At 37.0% G+C, this 21,343-nt stretch overlaps 1 protein-coding gene across 3 annotated transcripts in view; it reads right to left on the reverse strand.

The window, feature by feature from the left end:
• The window catches only part of RyR (Ryanodine receptor), a 1,703,288-nt gene that overhangs the window by 1,420,661 nt on the left and 261,284 nt on the right, over window positions 1-21,343 (reverse strand). For all 3 annotated transcript variants that reach the window (XM_090399345.1, XM_090399347.1, XM_090399344.1), the window contains exon 15: window positions 1,311-1,375. In XM_090399345.1, the coding sequence (XP_090255471.1) occupies window positions 1,311-1,375 (65 nt within the window). The remainder of the gene's footprint in view (window positions 1-1,310; window positions 1,376-21,343) is intronic.

A 21,343-nucleotide genomic window follows, 5' to 3' on the forward strand; every position in this document is an offset into this window, starting at 1 on the left:
GTTACAGGGTTGATACTGGGGAGTTCTTTTGCTTGGTTGAACAGCGAGAAGGAATGATGACAAGAGGCCATCCCTGGAAGTTACGAAAGGAAACTGTGAGCAAGAGGGTGAGGAGTGGTTTCTTTGCGTGGAGGGTGGTTGAACCGCAGAATGCTTTGCCTGATGGAGTGGTGAGAGTGAGAATGGTCAATGAGTTTAAGGAGTGGTATGGTAGACTGTGTTTCTTAAGGGGTGGCTCCCCTTGATGAATCTTGACAGACTTTTATGTTCTTAGGAAGGACCTCCCACGATGAGTCTTTTGACTCCATGGAGGCCTGAATAATAATAATAATTTTGTCAAATGTCTTTGTAAAGTTCAACGGTATCAGGTGTAGATACATCACTATTATAAAATGTGAGTAAATTAAAGGCAGGGCCTACCTTTCATATCACCATGCTGTCCATCATACAGTATCATATTCGTATTCACCCATTTCTGAATTCTACCTTTAACAAACTTTTTCAATATCTTAACTACCACTCCTGAGATATTAATCAGTCTGTAATTTGCTGCTTTTGCCTCCAAGTTTCCTTCATGTAATGAAACCATCTCATCCTCTTTCCACTACTTCTTAACCATACAAGAGCCAATACTTAAACAACTTAGTCAGAGGTGTTGTAAGTTCTCTTGAGCATTCTCATAACACACAGGCCAACATGCCATCCAAGTCCAATGCTGTGGGATAGGATGGCATGTTGACAATACTCATTGAGAAATATCAGTATCCCTACTGGTATATCTCAATATGATGAGCACCTGCATGTAATCTAACTCTATTCTTGCATCAGTCTCTGTCACATTGGTAAATGCAATATCTCCACCTCATTATATACCCTTTCAACTAAGTAATCACTAGTAATTCAACTACTGCTTCTGCTTTTGTCATTTTCCTACCATCATCACTCATGATGGTAAGAAATGTAATTTCTCTCATTATCTGATTTAGCCCACCTTACTGTGCTAGTCATAATTTTTCCCTGTGCTTCATATTGCTCATTGAGCATGCAGATCACCTTTTTCTTTATATACAATCCACAATGTTTTCTTTTTCTTTTTTTTTTTTGCAGTTCTTGCTTTATGCTGTTACTCATATATTTAAATCCCACTCAGTTTATTCTCTAGATAATTTTCTTATATGATGAATATAATTCTTTTTTTTTTTTGTTTTTACACTCATTGATGATGATGACTTGAATCCAGAAATAAATTATCTGTATAATCCAATTAGTTTAACTCAATTAGTCAAATAATTAGTCAAATCGTTACTTACCTCTTCTTGGAAGAGGTCTTGTCTGTTTCTTAGAGCCTTTAATTTATTTTGCTTCTCTTCATGTTCTGAAATGTAAAAAAAAAAAGAATAATAATATATTTCCATTCTGGTTTCCAAGAATTAAATGCCCTGAAAATCTTCAAAGCTATAAATAACAAATCTTGAAATCAATGCTAAATATTCTTAGCCTATTTAAATAAATAAATACATAAAGGAACAAAATATCCATTCTTTTTACAGCCAAATACAGTCAGGCCCTGGCTTTAACTAATTTCAGACTTATGCAAATTATTCTGAAAGGACTATGAAAAATATATTGAGTTATAAAAATTTTACTTAATGCACCTATGTTTTTTGCACACCAAATAACAACAGTCTTCCACAACAGTCCATTTGATGCATTCATGTGCCTTCCTCAGTCTTGCTTTCTTTATGTACTCCTGAAAACAGGTGTGCTGTATTTTTAGCCATCTACTAAAGCTATACAAAACAATGCGCAATGATGGTAAGAGATTACACAAAATTGTATGAATTAAGTTTAGAAAACAATCATTATTATTCTTATTATTATCATCGCAAGACTTTCATGGAGTCAAAGACTCATCGTGTAGGTCCCTTTGTTGTACAGACAGCTCATCGTACTGTGCATTAAATGCACTCAAATTCTCTGTAGACACAACGCCCAAACATTTGCAACTCTACATGCAAAAAAGCCTGCTTCTCATTCCCTTGCATCATTGTGAATTTATCATTGGTAGCCTTAACCAATGAAGCTACTAGTGCATTAAGTCGATGACACAACTTTGCCATTATTCCCAGGCAAGTTCCAAAATAATGGCTTCCTTTGAATGGGGAATATATGACCTTCCTTGATATATGATGATGATGATAAATTCACAATGATGTGATCTTGTTGTAATTGCAGCCGATTTTGTAGCACTGTGTTGTTGTACATAGTGCATAGTTGGTTGGACATAGATGGATGTAGCAAATAATGCTACAAAATGACCACAACAACAAGATCACATCACAGCGAATTTACCATCAGTAGCTTTAACCAATGAAGCTACTACTGCATTAAGTCGAGGACACAATTTTGCCATTACTCCCAGGCAAGTTCCAAAATCCAAAATAATGGCTTCCATTGAATGGGGAATATATGACCTTTCTCCAGCTTCAGCCAATAACATTCGTTTAGATGTGGCCAACATCCTAATCCATTCCAAGCCTCCCAAAAACAATATCCCGCATAAGGAAATCATTGCTTTAAAAGAGATATATAGTAATAACTACATTGTTATAACTAAAGCAGACAAAGGGAATGCAATTGTGATGGTGAATTCAACAGCATATGAAAGCAAAATGCACACACTTCTACAAGATCAGTTAACATACCAAATTATAGATCGTAATCCCACTGACTCACAAAAAAATAAAGTGTGTAAATTACTGAAAAAAAAAGTCGCTTCCTGGTCTAAAAAAACAGTTAACAAACTCAAGCCCTTCCATGTTAACATGTTCATTGCCAAACACGCGATATCGCGCGATGCGAGCTCCCACCAAACTGCCGATCACGCGTTATCGCGTGGAAGTCGTTAACTAAATAAAAAATTAAAAAAAGTTGGCTACCACACAAAATTCCAATTTTCAGCTTGGCAATGAACGATATCATGTGATGCGAGTTCTCACCAAACGGCCGTTCACGCGTTATCGCGTGGACGTCGCTAACTAAATGAAAAAAATATAAAAAAAATTGGCCACCACACGAAATTCCAATTTTCAGCTTGGCAATGAAAGTGTTAAAACACCCAGAACATATGGAGTACCTAAAATTCACAAATAACATACACCCCTACGCCCTATTGTGGATAGTATAAAAATTCCCACATACAAACTTGCTAAACATTTAACTAAACTACTAGCCACTCTCACAATCAATTCTCCCTCCTGTGTTAAAAATTCTATCCACCTAAAAAGTATTTTAGAAAACCATACCTTAAAATGTTCAGACATAATGGTGAGTTTTGATATCACATCACTACTCACAAATGTACCGTTAATTGAAACAAGGGTTTCAATTAACGGTACATTTGTACTTTCCCCCTGATATATTTGAACTATTTGATAGTGGATTCAGCAGTCGCAAGTGGCGTAACGCCAAGTCCTCCGCCATTTAAGAACTCAATTATTAGCAATATCATAAGGGACTTTGTGGCATGCAGTACTTGCGGCATGTATGCGTCTCGGGAATTACATATGTGGCTTGTTAAAGAGAGTGGAGAGCGTATGAGTGCAAAATGCAGGCATTTGGAGAAAATAAGTACATTAGATATATCGATATCTGACTTTGTTGCTCCAGGAACGGGGAATGAATGTAGGAAGACAAGTAGTGTGATAGGAGAGAATGAGAAAATAATAGTTGATAGTGTGGAAGGTGTGAGTGACTGTGAAAGTTTAGGAGATGGTTTTGTTTGGGAGAGTGAATTTAGATTAATAGTGACTGACCTGCAGAGGGAGATAGATGAGTTGAAAGAGGAGGTGGAATGTCTTGTGAATGAGAGCAGAAGTATGAAAGATAAGATTAGGAGAATGGAAGAGATAAATGCAAGGCGAATCAGAGTAGGAGAGAGAGAGAATTTAGGGAGTATGAGTGAGAGGTATGGGGGTGCTAGAAGAGGAGAGAATGGAAACAGTAGAAGAGAGGGAATGAGAGAGAGGTATGGGAATGCTAGCAGACGAGAGGATGGAAACAGTAGTAGAAGAGACGGAATGAGAGAGAGATATGGAAGTGCTAGAAGAGGAGAGAATAGAAACGGTAGGAGAGATGGAATGAGAGAGAGGTATGGGAATTCTAGAAGACGAGAGGATGGAAACAGTAGTAGGAGAGACAGAATGAGAGAGGGATATGGAAGTGCTAGAAGTGGAGAAAATGGAAACAGTAGGATAGAAGGAATGAGAGAGATGTATGGGAGTGCTAGAAGAGAAGAGAATGGAAACAGTAGAAGAGAGAGGTATGGGAATGAAAGAAGAGGAGAGAATTGAAACAATAGGAGCGAGGGAATGGTAAGAGGTATAATGTATGGAGACTCAATGATCCGTGGTGTTCAAGATAGGATGCGTGAGGAGTATTTGCCAGGAGGAACAATAGAAAGGGTGGCTATGGCAATTAAGAGAGGTGAAAGGGTGAATGAGATGATTGTGATGGTAGGAACGAATGACTTGAGTGGCAATGTAAGTCGGGCAGCGAGAGATATGAGATTTTTGCTTGAGACTGTACGGAAGAAGACAGAGAGAGGAAAAATAGTGTGCGTGTTGCCTAAGTATGATAATGATGGGCTGAGCAGAAGAGCGGTGATATTGAATGGCATAATAGCGAGAATGTGTGACAAGAGAGGACTGGTATATGTGGATGCTTGGAGTGCGTTTGAGGAAAGAGAGGAATTGTATGCGAGAGACCGCTTACGTTTGAATGAGGAAGGACATAGGCATCTGGAGAGATTGCTGTTCTGAACGAGTCAGTGTGTCCCAGGGAGGATGATAGCAGGGGTGGCCTTTTGTGGGAATGGATACTTGGGAGAAGGGAGACAATGTCAGGTAACACTGTGCCCAGTGGAGTCTAGAAGGGATAATGCTGGGTATAGAAACAATGGCATTTATATGCTTTATACTAATGCCAGGAGTATCCGGAATAAGGGAGAGGAATTGGTGGCGCAGATAGCATCAGCCTGGCCAAAAATTATTGCGATCACTGAGACGTGGTTGACAGAAGGTGATATAACAACAGGTATAGAAGTCGCTGGGTATAGCATTTTTCGTCAGGATAGGAGGGGAAAGCGTGGTGGTGGGGTACTGCTTATGATAAGTGATGACCTATGTCCTCTAAGAGTGGAGAATTTGGAAGGAAGTGAGACAAATGATTTTGAGAGCATATGGTGTGAGGTAGAGGTAGGCGAGACAGGATATTTAGTGGGGTGTTGCTACAGACCCAGGAGCACAGAGGATGGGGACCAGGAGCTGTTTAGACAGCTAAGTTTGGCAAGTGCAAGAAGAATGATTGTTATGAGAGATTTTAACTTCAGTAGTATAAATTGGAGAGAGGATGATGCATGTAGCAATAGAGGAATGGAATTTCTAGAATTCTTGAGGGACAAATGTCTTAGGCAACATGTAACAGAGGGAACAAGAGGTTCAAAAGTTTTGGATTTGGTTATAGCTATCAGAAGAGTTGATAATAACTGAGTTGACGTCTCTCCCACCAGTTGGAGAGAGTGACCATATGGTGTTGACTTGGAAAATGAATAGACATGCAGAAGTATCAAAGAGACGGGAACTTATGTGGAATTATAAGGCAGGTGATTATAATAGTCTTAGACGTCAACTTCGGGAAGTTTCATGGAGGGAGGAATTGGAAGGCAGGGATATCACTAGTGCGTGGGAAATTGTGAAAGAATATTTGTTATCAGCAATGGTAAGTTGTATACCACGAGTGAAGAAGAGGACGCAATTTGGAGTAAAGTGGATGACAAACAATATTAAACAGGAATTGCATGTGAAAAAGAGGCTATGGAAGAGATATAAGGAGACAGGTGAAGAGATGCATGAGAAATATAAGACACAGGCCAGAAGAGTGACTAGTGTGGTAAGGAAAGCGAAACTGGAATATGAGAGGAGATTGGCCCTAAGATCCAAAGAAAATCCTAGGGAATTTTTTAGCTATGCGGCCAGTAGGAGGAGAAATGACTGTGGAAGAATGATATTGTGGGATAAAAATGGGAATAGAGTGACTGATGCAGAGGACATAGTGGAATTGTTCAATGAACACTTTATTGGAGTATTTCATCCTAGAGGAGTCAGTTTTAATGCTAGAGGGATAGGACTGGTTCGAGGTCTGGAGGTACAGGAGGAGAGTCCGTTTCAGATACTGAGTACTCTGGATGTCAGTAAAGCTGTGGGACTGGATGGTATTTCACCACGAGTTTTGAGAGAATGTGCTAGGGAATTGAGAGTGCCTTTAACGTGGCTTTTCAATGAAAGTCTGGCTTTGGCAAAGGTGCCCAGGGAATGGAAGGAAGGTAAGATAGTGCCATTGCATAAGGGTGGTAACAGACTGGAAGTGTCTAATTATAGGCCAGTCTGTGTGTCATCAGTAGTTGTTAAGATGACCATAACTGTATACGGTCCCTCACTACTTTCTTGGAGAAAGTAGTGAGGGACCGTATACAGCATTGGGCAGATGAGAGTAATGTTATCTATGAGAATCAACATGGATTTGTGAAAGGACGCTCTTGTTTTAGCAATATGCTAGCCTTTTATAATAAAGTTACAAGAACATTAGATGAGGGAAAGGCATATACTGCAATTTTCTTAGACTTGGTGAATGCATTTGACAGGGTGCCACATGATGAGCTGATATTTAAGTTGCAGCACATGGCTCTGGATGTCAGATTGGTCAACTGGATTCAGGATTGGCTGTCTGATAGGTATCAGAGAGTTGTGTATGGTGGAGCAGTTTCCAGGAGGCAGAGGGTTACAAGTGGGGTCCCACAGGGCTCAGTACTAGGACCTATATTGTTTAACCTTTATATCAATGACATAGCCAGTGGATTGCAGGGGGATATCCAGTTGTTTGAGGATGATGCTAAGCTGGGAAGGATTATTAGTAATAGTGCAGATGTGATAGCCCTGCAAGAGGATTTAAATAAGCTATATAGATGGGCAAATGAATGGGGATGTCAGTTTAATAAAGCAAAATGTAAGGTCTTGAGGTTTGGGAAACATCGATGGGATACTGCATACTCTATGGGAGGAGTTATACTGGACGAAGTAGGGGAGACAAGAGATCTGGGGTTGGTGATTGATAGAAACCTGAAGTTTAGGGGACATATTGCAAAGGTGGTGAAGGTAACACAGAGGATTGCTGCTATTATGAGAAGGACACTGACCTGCAGAGATAAGAGGGTTATTGTTCCGTTGTATAAGTCTCTGATCAGACCACACTTGGACTATTGTTCTCAGATTTGGTCCCCAGGATTTGAAGGGGATAAATTAACTGTGGAAAGGATACAAAGACGGATGACAAAGATGGCTTCAGGACTGTACAAGGATAGTTATGAGGATCGGCTGAGAGAATGTGGACTGCAGAGTTTGGTGGATAGAAGAAGGAGAGGTGATATGATTGAGACTTTTAAACTGTTGAGAGGTGGTTACAGGGTTGACACTGGGGAGTTCTTTCGCTTGGTTGAACAACAGGAAGGAGTGATGACAAGAGGCCATCCCTGGAAGTTACGAAAGGAAACTGTGAGCAAGAGGGTAAGGAGTGGTTTCTTTGTGTGGAGGGTGGTTGAGCCGTGGAATGCATTGCCTGATGGAGTGGTGGGAGCGAGAACGGTCAGTGAGTTTAAAGAGTGGTATGATAGACTTTGTCTTTCTCAGGGGGGGACATCCCCTCGATGAGTCTTGACAGACTTTATGTCTTAGGAAGGACCTCCCTCGATGAGTCTTTTGACTCCTTGGAGGCCTGAATAATAATAATAATATTTAAATTCACAGCACATGCAACTTATTTTACATGGAAAAGGAAAATATACAAACAATTAGATGGGACAGCAATGAGCTCCCCTCTTTCTCCCCTTTCCCCCTTAGCCAATTTTTACATGGAACATTTGGAAAAGCTAGCTATCAATACAGCCACTCTCAAACCAGTGCTTTGGCTACACTATGTTGATAATGTGTTTGCTATTTGGTCACATGGTCCAGACACATTGGATACATTCCTAGTGCATTTAAATAGCCAACAACAGTCACACCATCACCCATTTCAACAGTATGGTATCCTAAAAACACTAACCCTCAGAGCTAGAGCGATTTGTTCCAATGACAATGCTCTCACTACTGAACTCACTTAGTTACGTCACACGTCTTAGCCAATGGCTATAATCCCCATAGGATAGAAAAAATACTAAATGCTCCCCAGTGGGCTTTCCCCCAACCTACTGTCTACTACAGAAGACTACAGCAAAACTGTCACTATCCCATACATTTAAAGCACATCTGAAAAGATAACTAGAGTGCTTAATAAACATCAGCTACACACTGTATTTAAATCTTATATATCAAAGTGGCAACTCTCATCCATTCACCCAAGTACAGAATCTCTTCTTTATCATCCATGAAGTGCCCTGTTTGTGTGATCGAGCTTACTATGGACAGATAGGAAGAACTGTGGACATGCCTCAGTGAACATAAAAAATACATCTGGCACTGTCATTATGGCAAGTCAGGTCTTGCAGACCATGCCTTACATACCCATGCACACAGCATCAATTGGAAAAAAAAAAAAAAGTGCTACACAGAAATCATTATAAGTCAGAGAGATTGTTTTTGGAATCAACAGAAGTGTTGAAACATACTCCAAACCTCAACAAGTGTGGCTGTATAAACTTACCAAAAATTTGGGAGACAGGTATTTGAAGACCTAATTAATACCTGCTTTCTCTCTCTGTTTTTTTTTTTTTGTTTCAACATAGATGCCACTTGATTAGGACTTTAATCTTTGTGTTGTCTGCTGCAATTGTTTAAACTAAATCCAGGGGTGAATGCTGGTCTTGAAATTCACGCTTGCTCTTGTTATCATTCAGAGAATGAGAGGTGTGATTGAAGTCTGATTAGCAGAGTAATGAATTACTGACCATTTAAAACTATGTACAGGTAACCCTCATATAACACGGATGTTGGGTTCTGCAGAAATACCGCGTTATATAAATTGCGTTGTGCGAGTCTCAGATCACATAGAAAAGTAGGGTTATGTTCCAAAATCGTTTTTTTTTTTTAATTATATAAACAATGACATATCCAACAAAAAATATATTTTTATTTAATTCAGGTAATTCATGTAAGTTAAGAAAAACATATAAACTATGAAACAAATACATAGTATAAAAGTATAAAAATTACAAATTGTACATAAACTTCATTGCACATAATGCATAAATGTTTTAGGCAAAATAAAATAGTGCATAATTTATCTTTCATAGTACGAGGATTTGAGGATTGGTTAATAAACACTGGTTTTGTCATGTAATCACCTGATGCATCGCTACAAAACAGTACAGTAATTCTATCTTTGGAAACTTTGAATCCGGGAGATGATCTTTCATTTTTCGAAATATAGGTGCGTTTTTGCACTTTTTTCCAATAGAACCCGGATTCATCAGCATTGAACACTTGGTCTGCACTATAAATGTTTATAAACTTTGACAGTTTTTTGTTTAATAAGATTTCCATCCATAGGAATTTTCTTATGAGGTGCAATCTTCTACCGAAATCATTAGAGATTTCTCCATTTTTCCATTAGAATATCACATATACGAGCAATGCACTTTGCACTTATTGTCAGGGCCAGCCATCTCGGGGGTGCAGTGGGTGCAATGCACCCGGGTCCCACGATCGAGTGGGCACAGTCGGTACACATTTGCGGAAACGTATTTTTTATTTAAATTTTTTTTTTTCTTCTTCTAATTTTGCTTATAACTAAAGGGATTTCATCGACAGGATTTTAGGGCCCCCAGTAATAATAATATCTCTGTGTTTCTCTATTACATTAGGGTTTTTGCTTTACCCTTTTGATGCGTAAATTTAAAAATTAACAAACATGATTTCGTTTTTACCCTAAAATGCATGATTCATCATTAGTTTTTTTCTAATCTGTTACACATTTATATCATTTGACTTGTTATTGAAACTGTTGAAAAAATATTTATTATATTCTTTATATATGATAAATATTTTTTCAACGCTTTCGATTCTTTTTCGATTCTTTCGATGTGGGATTCTTTATATATGGTTAGATAGAGCAGGTGTGGACAACCCTTAACATGCCTGCCAAACGTGGCACGCCAATGACTTTTTTCCGGCACGCAACCCAGGGCTCATCTTAAAAAATAATTAAATAAAAAAATACATTTCAAACATCTTCGCTGACACATATTTTAACTTAATATAATACAATTTTATTAAGTACAGCTATACCAAATAAAAATGAAATAATTAATTAAACTCTACCAACTGTTTCATAATAATAAGTAATAAGGAAATTAGAAACAAACATCCTATTTCCAAGCCATCGATATATCTCCATGATATACTGATGTACAAGTTTTGTCCAGTTCAGTTGTTACATTATTCGTCAGGCATCCAGATGTGGCATGACTCCTTTACCATCATTTGATATATCTTTTCATGTTTCGTAAAGAATGTATCCGTTTTCTAAAGTATATTTGTATTTGGATTTTATTAAATCGTAAGTCATTAAAATATGAATTGGAAGTATTTATCGTCAATTAATATGTTTAACTTATTAGATATAAAAGCAAATTTCCTGTACATTGATTTTGGAAACTAAAGTTTTCATTTTTCCCCCCCCCCGCATATATTGCAATTGCTATTTCCTGCCTAGAGAGCAGTTTCCTTGTGTGCATCCTACCCAAATAGCACCATCTGCTTTCCCATTATTTCAAGCAAAATTAGCAGTAATTTACAAGACTTGAGATACTTAATAAACAATCCTTCACGAATGACCAAGGAACAGACAGCCATGGTACTAGGCCAGTAAAGATATGTGCATATGATTGGTGCGGTATTAACAAAATATCATGGGAGTCGAAGATAAAAGTCAGCAGACAATTTTTGAAATGAAATGCTAATTCTCTTCAACTAAATTCAATATCTGAAAGTTATTGAATATCAATATTGTAAAAAGTATGTATATATTTAACTTTTTGTTAATTCATGGGATAAAAATTTTAATATTATTTACTTAATCGACAGGCAAAGCCTAACCCATAATGTCCATGCCAAGAAAGTATCCCTCTGGGTGTCAAAAAAGGAAATCAGCAGAAAAGAAAAAAAAGAAGAAAAGCAAAATCTCAAAAACGTCACAAGTAGATTTGTTTTGTTGTCAGATTTATTTTGTAGTCATGAAAACAAATTCATGACTAATACGACTTCAAATATGACTTCAGCAGTTGCGATTCAAAGATTTCAAAAATTTTCTTCTTCAAAAATTTTGAAGAAGAAAACTTCAAACAAGCTACACAACTTTTCAACGAAAATGTAGAAACTGTGGGATTCATCGAAAAAGATGCATCTGATTATACAAACGTTTTGGATACAGCAAATAACGATGAAAACAATAATAACGATGATCAAGTGAATATAAATGATCCAAGTTTTGTGGCCAAATATTATAACTGATGAATTTAGATTATTTTGTGCTAAAACCGGACCTAAACATCATCATCAAGATGCATTCATTAAGAATGTTGAAGGTATATCATTTTCTACATCGTACTATTTAAAAAAAAATGCCAAATAATGAATCTCAGCTTCGCAGCTTGTTATTTTACTCAAAAGATCAAGACTCAGTATTTTGCTTTGTTATGTATTATTTTCCAAAAGAAGAGGAAAAGATCAATCAACATGATTTATATATGGTTTTAATAAATGGAGAAAACTGTCATCTGTAATTTGAGATCATGAGCTTTCTGTTGGTCACTAATTCTTTTATTGCTTGGCAAGAATTATTAAAAAGGCTTAATTTATGTTCGACTTTGACAGAACAAATCAAATTAATATAAAGAAAGAAACGGAACATCTAAAATTACTATTCCAAAGAATTGTAGATGTAATTCTATTTTTAGCAAGTAATAATCTGTCATTTCAAGGATCCCATGAAACAATAGGAATGCTGAATAATGGAAATTTTGTAAGTTTAATAGAATTATTAAGTAAATATGATCCTGTGCTAATGGATCATGTAAACAGAATTAAAAATACGAAAAAAAGAATTGTGCATCATTTGGCACATAGATTTCAAGAGGAAATTATTGCTTCATTAGGTAATGAAGTCCTTAATGAAATTAAAGATGATATAAAAGCAGCCATATATTACAGTATCCAAATGGATTGTACTCCCGATATTTCTCACAAGGAACAAACTTCAGTAATTCAATTAGATATGTAAATTTTGTAGACAAAAAATTAATTATAAATGAGTCATTTATAGGATTTATTGAAGTAACTGATGTGACTGGTGAAGGACTAGCAAATTCGCATTTAAAAATAATAGGTGAGCTTGATTTAGATATTATGAATTGTAGAGGGCAAGCATATGATAATGGTAGCAACATGAAAGGAACATATAAAGGCATACAATCTAGAATAATTAGTTTAAACCCTCATGCAATTTATGTACCTTGCTTATCACATTCTTTTAATTTGATAATTTGTGATGCTGCTTCCAGTAGTATATATTGTAAAAACCTTTTTGGAATATTGCAACGTTTATACTGCATATTTTCTGCATCTAAAAAGGTGGGAAATTATACAAAAGCATTTAAATATTACGCTTAAACCATTATGTGATACTCGATTGGAAAGCCAAAATAGATGCAGTCAAAGCAGAGTATACACAGTTTGAACAAACTTATACCTCAGAAGAATTTATTGGTGCAATTAACGATAACACAGCAGTATCCAAAGCTAAAAGTCTACTAGATTCATTACAAGAAATGTCATTTATTTTAAGCTTATCAGTGTGGTTTACAATATTGTCAAAAATTAATAGTATCAACAAACTATTTCAAGCAAAAACAATTGTTCTTGACTCTGCTTTTAATTTAGTGAATAAAATTAAAAATGAAATCCAAAATTTAAGATCAAAATGTGCCTCCGTAGCGCAATTGGAAGAATGACGGTACATTGCGCCCTTCGATTGGAATAGGCCTAAGTTCGATTCTCATCGCGACGGGAGGAATCTTTATCTGGACGATTTCAAGCGAAGGTGAGTTAGCCGATCTCATACGGAGGTAGCAGCGTTTTTTCTCCCAGAAACTCGGGTTTTTCATCCCGCATACAGACAAATCGGCCCTTCAGAACACACGCAATTTACAGACAAAACATACTAGTTGTGGTAGTGGTGGAGGTGGGCGGTAGATGGTGTTGATGGAGATGATTCGTAGTAGTGGTTCGGTGTAGTGGTTGAGACAGTTGTAGGTGTCCTCCCGCGATGAGTCTTCGGACTCCTTGGAGGTGTCAGGAATAATAATAATAATAAAATTATACACATTTTAGATGACGCAAAAATGATAGCACGAAACTTGAATATTTCCGAAGACTTCCCTGAAAAAAGAATTTGAAAAAGAAAAAGATTATTTTCCGAACTAGCAGAAAATGAAGTTTTACTAAACCCAGTAGAGGAAGTTAGATGCCACTTTTTCAACGTTGTGATTGATACTCTTATTGTACAAATAGATGAGAGATTTAAAAATATACCCAATGCTATTTCTTATTTTAAATTAATCACTGATAAAAAAACATTAGGAAAAAATGAACTAGAAAACCGCTCAAGGGATTTTGTAAAATATTATAGTAAAGATGTAAATGAAGACTTAATCCAGGAAATTAATTTGTTACGAGAATTGATCTTGGACCAAAAAAATGTAAATAACACGCAAGACATATTGCAATATATATTAAATAATAGTTATAATGAACTATTTCCAAATGTGCTAACTGTGTTGAAAATTTTCTTTACGTTACCAGTTACTAAAAGTGCAGAGCGTTCTTTTAACAAATTAAAATTGATAAAGAATTATCTTTGGTCAAGTATGTGCAAAGAACGCCTAAATGCACTTGCTATATTAAGCATCGAAAAGGAAATTGCCAAAAATTGAAATTTTTCGGAAATGATTAATGACATAGCAAAAAAAAAAAAAATCGCACATTTAAATAAATACATATTAAGCAATATACATGTTAGTAAAACTATGCCGCTAAATAGTAAACCTATTTATTTTTTTATGTGCTTAAATTATTTTTTTTTTTATTACTTTAAACAATAATTAATTGTAAATAGTTTTTGTGCGCTAGTTGGAGAGCCAGGTTACTTTTGTTTGTATAAAATATTTATTTATTTTAATTATTTAATACTTTTGTTTTGTGTTCAGTAAATGTTATGTTAACCTGCTATGTTTCGAATGTGTTATTTTTGTTTTCCTGTGCCAAAATCATTTGCAGGTAAGAGGTTTTACAATACATTTATTTCGAATCCTTTAATTTTTACCTCTAAAAAATATTTTAGGGCCCCAAAAGATTTCTTGCACCCAGGCCCCTTTATAGAGAAGGCTGGCCCTGCTTATCATTGACCCAGCAATAAACACTTTCTCGGATTTTATGTTCATTTTGTTTGATTGTTCGAATTGCTGATTCATTTAAACTCAAAGTCCCTGCAAAAACTCCTGGTTTTTCTCCATTTTTCAACCGATCCAAGATTTTGATTATTTTTCTTCGAGAGAAATTAATTTTGTTTTCAATGTTGGTTTTTCCCTTTCATTGCAGTTTGTGGCCATTACTATAAAAATAATTTTTACACAAAAAAGCAATCATTACATATTCTATGTAACTCAGCAGAAAATAAAGTGCTCAGCTTGAGATGAACACACTTATGATTTTTAATGCACTTTCCTGGCAGAAACAAGGACAATTTTTAACAATAAACGTTTTATATGGTAAACAATTCAGGTACATGCGTGCTAAAGGGTATTTCCCCTAATACAAATTCGCTGCTACTTATAATCACATGCTGGATACAGGCAGACACAAATTTAACGAAGATAAAATTTGATTTTTAAGTCACACAGTGAAAAACATGTGAAAAGATGAAGGGTTACTACAATTTGTAGACCATGCTTTTATTGGAACTGTGTTGTATAAGTAGCGAGTTCAACAAGTTCATAAAAAGTTGGTGTAACTTAATTTTCCCAAGCAACATGCACACTTGTAAAGGCTGGCTGAAGCTCACTGGCTAGAGCTACTTTGACTGAGTATGGCCCATGTTTAAGCAACAGGGTGAGATGACGTGGAGGGAGTGGAAATGTCTATGCACGCACATGAAATCACAGTGCTGAAGCGAGGACCTGGATGCTCGCACAACCAAGCAAGCTAAGGTAGCTTGACTAGCATTGGCCTTCGATACACAACACAAAGCTCAATTATTGCCAAATAATTGCTTAAAACTTCTTCTGTCTACAAAAATAAAAGCCTAAATGGAAAGCTTATAAATACATGCATTTATTAGCAAATAAATATTACTTCTTTCTCAATTAATGAGCTTGGAGAATTCGCCACTGAACTAATCCCACTGTTATACCAGATTGTTGTTGTTGTTGTTTCACATACTGTGACAGTGTTACTGTGCTCTGAAGATGCTGGATATAATACCAGCGAAATATCAGCAAATAAATGAATAAATAGTAATTATTTTCTTATTTTTCTCTGTTTCATCAATACTGTTGAAAATAAATTAACATGTACGCTGAACACATAAGCTTTCCCACATGTTAGATAATTCTTGAATATTACCAAAGCAACATCGATCTCCTTTCCACCCAACTTCTCATTCCATGTGACAGTTGTAAGCTGTCGCCTGAGCTTTTTATAATTACTGGTCTTTTAGTTACATGTATATCCTTTCCTCACAAGAAGTCATCACATGCCTGGTAATAACTACCGAGACAATCATTTTATGGTCCTTTCATAAACCAGAAGGAGATTCAATGCCTAATTTATAATCCATCTGCTGATGAGATGATCAAATCCAAGCACCCTCAATCCTTGCATGCTCTGAGTTATACCTCAAAAACTCAACAAAATCATTTTCTTTGCTTTCAGTTGCTATCTCATCATTCCAATCTATATTGCCATAATTAAAGTCACTTGAAATTTGCTTGGATATTTTGCTTTACATTTCATGGTCGGTGTCCTTCACATTACCATGTCTATAGCAACATCTGACTAAGTATTTCATTCTATTCACCTCTATCTAACACCATAACGTCTCAAACTACTATCAGTGTTTCCCCCTTGCAGCTCAACCTTGTATAGATGTAACTTTCTGTCTATCATCGAAGCACTCCACCTCCCTTTTTACCCTTTACCCTTTCTAAGTCATGAAAACCATCACACCATTCCATCTCTATTCCTGTCAGGATGTCACATCCAACTGTCTCACTTATTCCAACAATTTTCGGGTGAGTGAACTCAATCAACTCTTTCAAGTTTCACTAATCCTACTTATTAGATGTATGAGAAGAATGATGAAGAATGATTCTAAGAACTATAAGAAGAATGATTGTTATGGGAGATTTTAACTACAGCAGTATAAGTTGGGAAGAGGAAAATGCATGTAATAATAAGAGAATGAATTTCTGGAATTCTTGAGGGACAGATGTCTTAGGCAACAAGTAATAGAAGGAACAAGCGGTTCAAAAGTTTTGGATTTGGTTGATAATAACTGAGATGACATCTCCCCCCCGTTGGAGAGAGTGACCATGTGGTTTTGACTTGGAAGATGAATAAACATGCAGGAGTATCAAAGAAAAGGGAACATATGTGGAATTCTAAGGCAGGTGATTATAATAGTCTTTGGTATCAACTTGAGTCAGTTGCATGGAGAGCAGAATTGGAAGGCGGGATATCATTAGTGCTCGGGAAATTGTAAAGGAATATTTGTTAGCAGCAATAGTAAGCTAAATTCCACAAGTGAAGAAGAGGACACAATTTGGTGTAAAGTGTATGACAAACAATATCAAACAGGAATTGCAGGTGAAAAAGAAGTAATGAAAGAGATATAAGGAGAGGGATGGAGAGCAGATGCATGAAGAATATAAGACCCAAGCCAAGAGAGTGACTAATATGGTAAGGAAAGCAAAACTGGAATATGAGAAGAGATTAGCATTAAGATCCAAAGATAATTTTAGGGAATTTTTTAGCTATGTGGCCAGCAGAAGGATAAATGGCATTGTGGGATAAAAATGGGAATAGAGTGACTGATGCAGAGGACATAGTGGAGTTGTTCAATAAACACTTTATTGGAATATTTCATCCTAGAGAAGTAAATTTTAATACTAGAGGAATTGGACAGGTTCGAGGTTTAAAGGTGCAAAAGGAGAATGTGTTCCAAACACGGAGTACTCTGGATGTCAGCAAATCTGTGGGACTGGATGGTATTTCACCATAGGTTTTGAGAGAATGTGCTAAAGAACTGACAGTTCCATTGACCTGGCTTTTCAATAAAAGTGGCTATGGGAAAGGTACCCAAGGAATGGAAGGAAGGTAGGATAGTGCCATTGCATAAGGGCGGTAGCAGACTGGAAGTGTCTAAGTACAGGCCAGTTTGTGTTTCATCAGTAGTTGTTAAGATCTTGGAGAAATTACTGGGGGACCATATATAGCATTAGGCAGATGAGGGTAATGTTATCTGTGAGAGTCAACATGGATTTGTTTAAGGGGTGCTCTTGCTTTAGTAATATGATTGCCTTTTATAATAAAGTGACAAGAGCAGTTGATGAAGGAAAGTTATATACTGCAATTTTTTTGGATTTTGCAAAGGCATTTGATAGAGTACCACATGATAAGCTGATATTAAAGTTGCAGCACATGGGTTTAGATGTCGGGTTAGTCAACTGGATTCAGGATTGGCTGTCTGATAGGTATCAGAGAGTTGTGTATGGTAGGGCAGTATCAAGAAGACAAAAGGTTACAAGTAGGGATCCCATGAGGCTCAGTACTAGGATGTGTATTGTTTAAATTTATGCCAATGACATTGTCAATGAATTGCAAGAGGATATTCAGTTGTTTGCAGATGATGTGAAGCTGGGAAGGGATATTAGTAATAGAGCAAATGCAGCAGCCCTGCAAGAGGATTTGAATAAACTAGTCAAATGGGAGAATGAATGGGTATTTCAGTTTAATGCAGCAAAATGTAAAATCTTGAAGTTTGGGATACATCGATGGGAGGCTGCATACTTGATTGGAGGAGTTATACTGGAGGAAGTAGGGGAGACAAGAGATCTGGAAGGTAATGACTGATAGAAAACTGAAATTCAGGGAACATGTTGCAAAAGTAGCGAAGGTAACCCAGAAGATTGCTGCAATACTGAGAAGGATGCTGACCTGCAGAGATAAAAGAGTTATCGTTCCGTTGTAGAAGATCCTGATCAGACCACACTTAAGAGTATTGTTCTCAAATTTGGTCCCCAGGATTTGAAGGGGATAAATTAACTGAGGCAGATAACAAAGATGGTTTCAGGACTGTACAATGTTAGTTATGAGGATCAGCAAAGGGAATGTGAACTGCAGAGTTTGGTAGATGGAAGGAGAGATGATTAGAACTGGAGAGTTCTTTCGCTTGGAACAGCGGGAAGGAACGATGACAAGGGGGCCATCCCTGGAAGTTGCAAAAGGAAGCTGTGAGCAAGAGGGTGAGGAGTGGTTTCTTTGCATGCAGGGTGGTTGAATCACGGAACGCATTGCGTGATAGAGTGGTGAGAGCAAGAAGAGTCAATGATTTCAAGGAGTGGTATGATAGTACCTTCCTAGGTATGTTTCCTAGGAAATACCTCCAACAATGAATCTTTTGACTCCATGGAGGGCTGAATAATAATAATAATAATAATATTAATAATAATGATCAAATAATAAAGTAACAATATAGGCAAATACTTTTTTTTTAGTTTTCTTTTCATATCCTTTAAATCTTCAATTTTTCTTGCTAGCAATGAATGAGTACTGGCAACTGGTTTTTTATAAAACTTATTGTTATTATTATTATTATTATCTGACCTCCATGGAGTCAAAAAATTCATTGTTGGAGGGCTATGCTCTCTTATCCCCAAAAAACGTACCACACTTTCAGGCAATGCATTCCACTTACCAATCATTCTCCATGCAAAGAACCTGCTTGTCATGCCCCTGTTCACACCCTCCTCGTTTTTCTGCCATCAAACAGCTTTTCTCTTCTTCAACATCTATCTCTAATCCAGAGTATTTTAGTAATAAGGTATGACACCTTTTGACTACTCATATATGGAAATATACTTCTGCATTGCTTCAACCTTGGTATCATTTGTGGGACTGGCTCCCACTGATCAGACCTCAATAATGTTTGAAACCAGTCTGGGTAGTTGCCCTTCCCATAATGAATAGCATTATACTTGTCCATAAGGATATGTGCTTTACATCATAGAATACTAAGGCAAGTGATGTGAAGTCATTAGCCTCTATATTATTATTATTATTATTATTACATCCTTCATGGAGTCAACAGACTCATTATGAGAGGTTCATTCAACTGACAACATATTTATCATATAGAATCTTAAAGTCCTTAATACTCCTTACATTAACAACACATTCTGGTAATGCATTTCATTCAATGACAATTCCCCATGTAAAAAATCTACTTCTGACACCCTTCATCACAACGCTTTTACATACTTCCAGGAATGACCTCTGGTTCTTCCGCTCTCACCTTCTACTCTTTTTATAATCCCCTCTGCACTAATCTGATAAAATCCTCTCGCTAACTTAAACATCTTATCATATCACCTCTCTTCCTCCTATCTACCAAACTCTACAATCCACATCTCATCAACCTCTCTCCATAGCCAGCATTCCAAACTCCTGATATTATCTTAGTGACTCATCTCTGGACCCTCTCCAATGTCTCCACATCACATTGAAAACTAGGTGATGATATCTGAGCACAATAGTCCAAGCGTGGTCTGATCAGTGGCACAACCACTTTCTTATCCTTGCATGTTAGAGTACTTCTCATCATAGCAGCACTACAATGTGCAACCTTTGCAACCCTAGCAATATGCCCTCTAAACTTCAGTCTACTGTCAATCATCACTCCCAAATCTCTAATCTCATCCAATTCCTGCAGTACAGCACCATCGATATACTACACATCCTTATATTTCTGCACTCCAAAATGCAATATCTTGCACTTATTAATATTAAAACTACAATCCCACTCCTTTGTCTAAGTAAAAAGTCTATTCAAATCTTCCTAAAGGGATTCAGCATCAGCAGTGAAACTTATAATTCTTCTCAACTTTGCATCATCAGCAAATAACTGAAGATTCCCAGTCAGTCCAGATGATATATTGTTTATAAACAAGTTAAATAGCAAGGGGCCCAAGAACAGAACCCCGGGGCATGCCACTGGTCACCCTTCTTTTTTGAGACACTGCGCCATCAAACACAACCTGTTGGTATCATTCAGAGAGTCAATCTCTGATCCATCTAACCGATAACTGTCTATTCCCATCCTCTGCAGCTTGTACACCAACTTATCATTATTATTATTATTATTACAGGCAACTCCAGGGAGTCATTAGACTCATCGAGGGAGGCCCCAAATCATATTCATCACAACTATTCGACATTCATACAGTATCTATCATATCTCGCCTTAAACTCATTCACTGTCACAGCATCCACCACAGACTCTGGGAGCGCATTCCACTCATTCACCACTCTAAAAGTAAAGAACCTAGCTCTAACACCTTTACTAACCACACTTTTGCCTAGTTTCCATGGATGTCCCCTAGTCCTCCCACAACCAGCCCTGTTCTCAAAAATATCTTCTGAATTAATTTTATAGAAACCCTTCAGTAATTTGAATGTCTCAATCATATCTCCCCTCCTCTGCCTATCAACCAATTTTTGCAACCCACAAATCCTCAACCTGCTCTCATAAGGTTCATTCCACAGACCTGCTATCATCTTGGTCACTCGCCTCTGGATCCTCTCCACCGCCTCCCCATCAAGAAGAAATCTAGGTGACCAAATCTGAGCACAGTAGTCGAGATGGGGTCTTATCAAGGCTCGATACAGAGGAACAATAACCTGCTTTTCTCTGCTTGTCAACGTATTCTTCAGCAACCAAGTGATTTGAGGAGCTGATTTGGCCCCTTTTGCAATGTGCCCCCTAAACTTCAACTCCTTATCCACCAACACTCCTAAATCTCGTGCCTCATCAATTTCCTGGAGTAGTTCCACCAATGTAATAATCTGCTGCTAATCTTTTCACCCCAAAATGTATAACCTTACATTTTGCTACATTAAATTGATATCCATTCACCTTAGCCCAGACCTCCAATCTATCCAAATCATCTTGCAAAATTTTA

Source organism: Typopeltis vanoorti, chromosome 10, assembly GCF_054136105.1.
Source record: "Typopeltis vanoorti isolate ZY-2024b chromosome 10, IOZ_Tvanoo_1.0, whole genome shotgun sequence".
NCBI classification, from domain to species: Eukaryota; Metazoa; Arthropoda; class Arachnida; order Uropygi; family Thelyphonidae; genus Typopeltis; species Typopeltis vanoorti.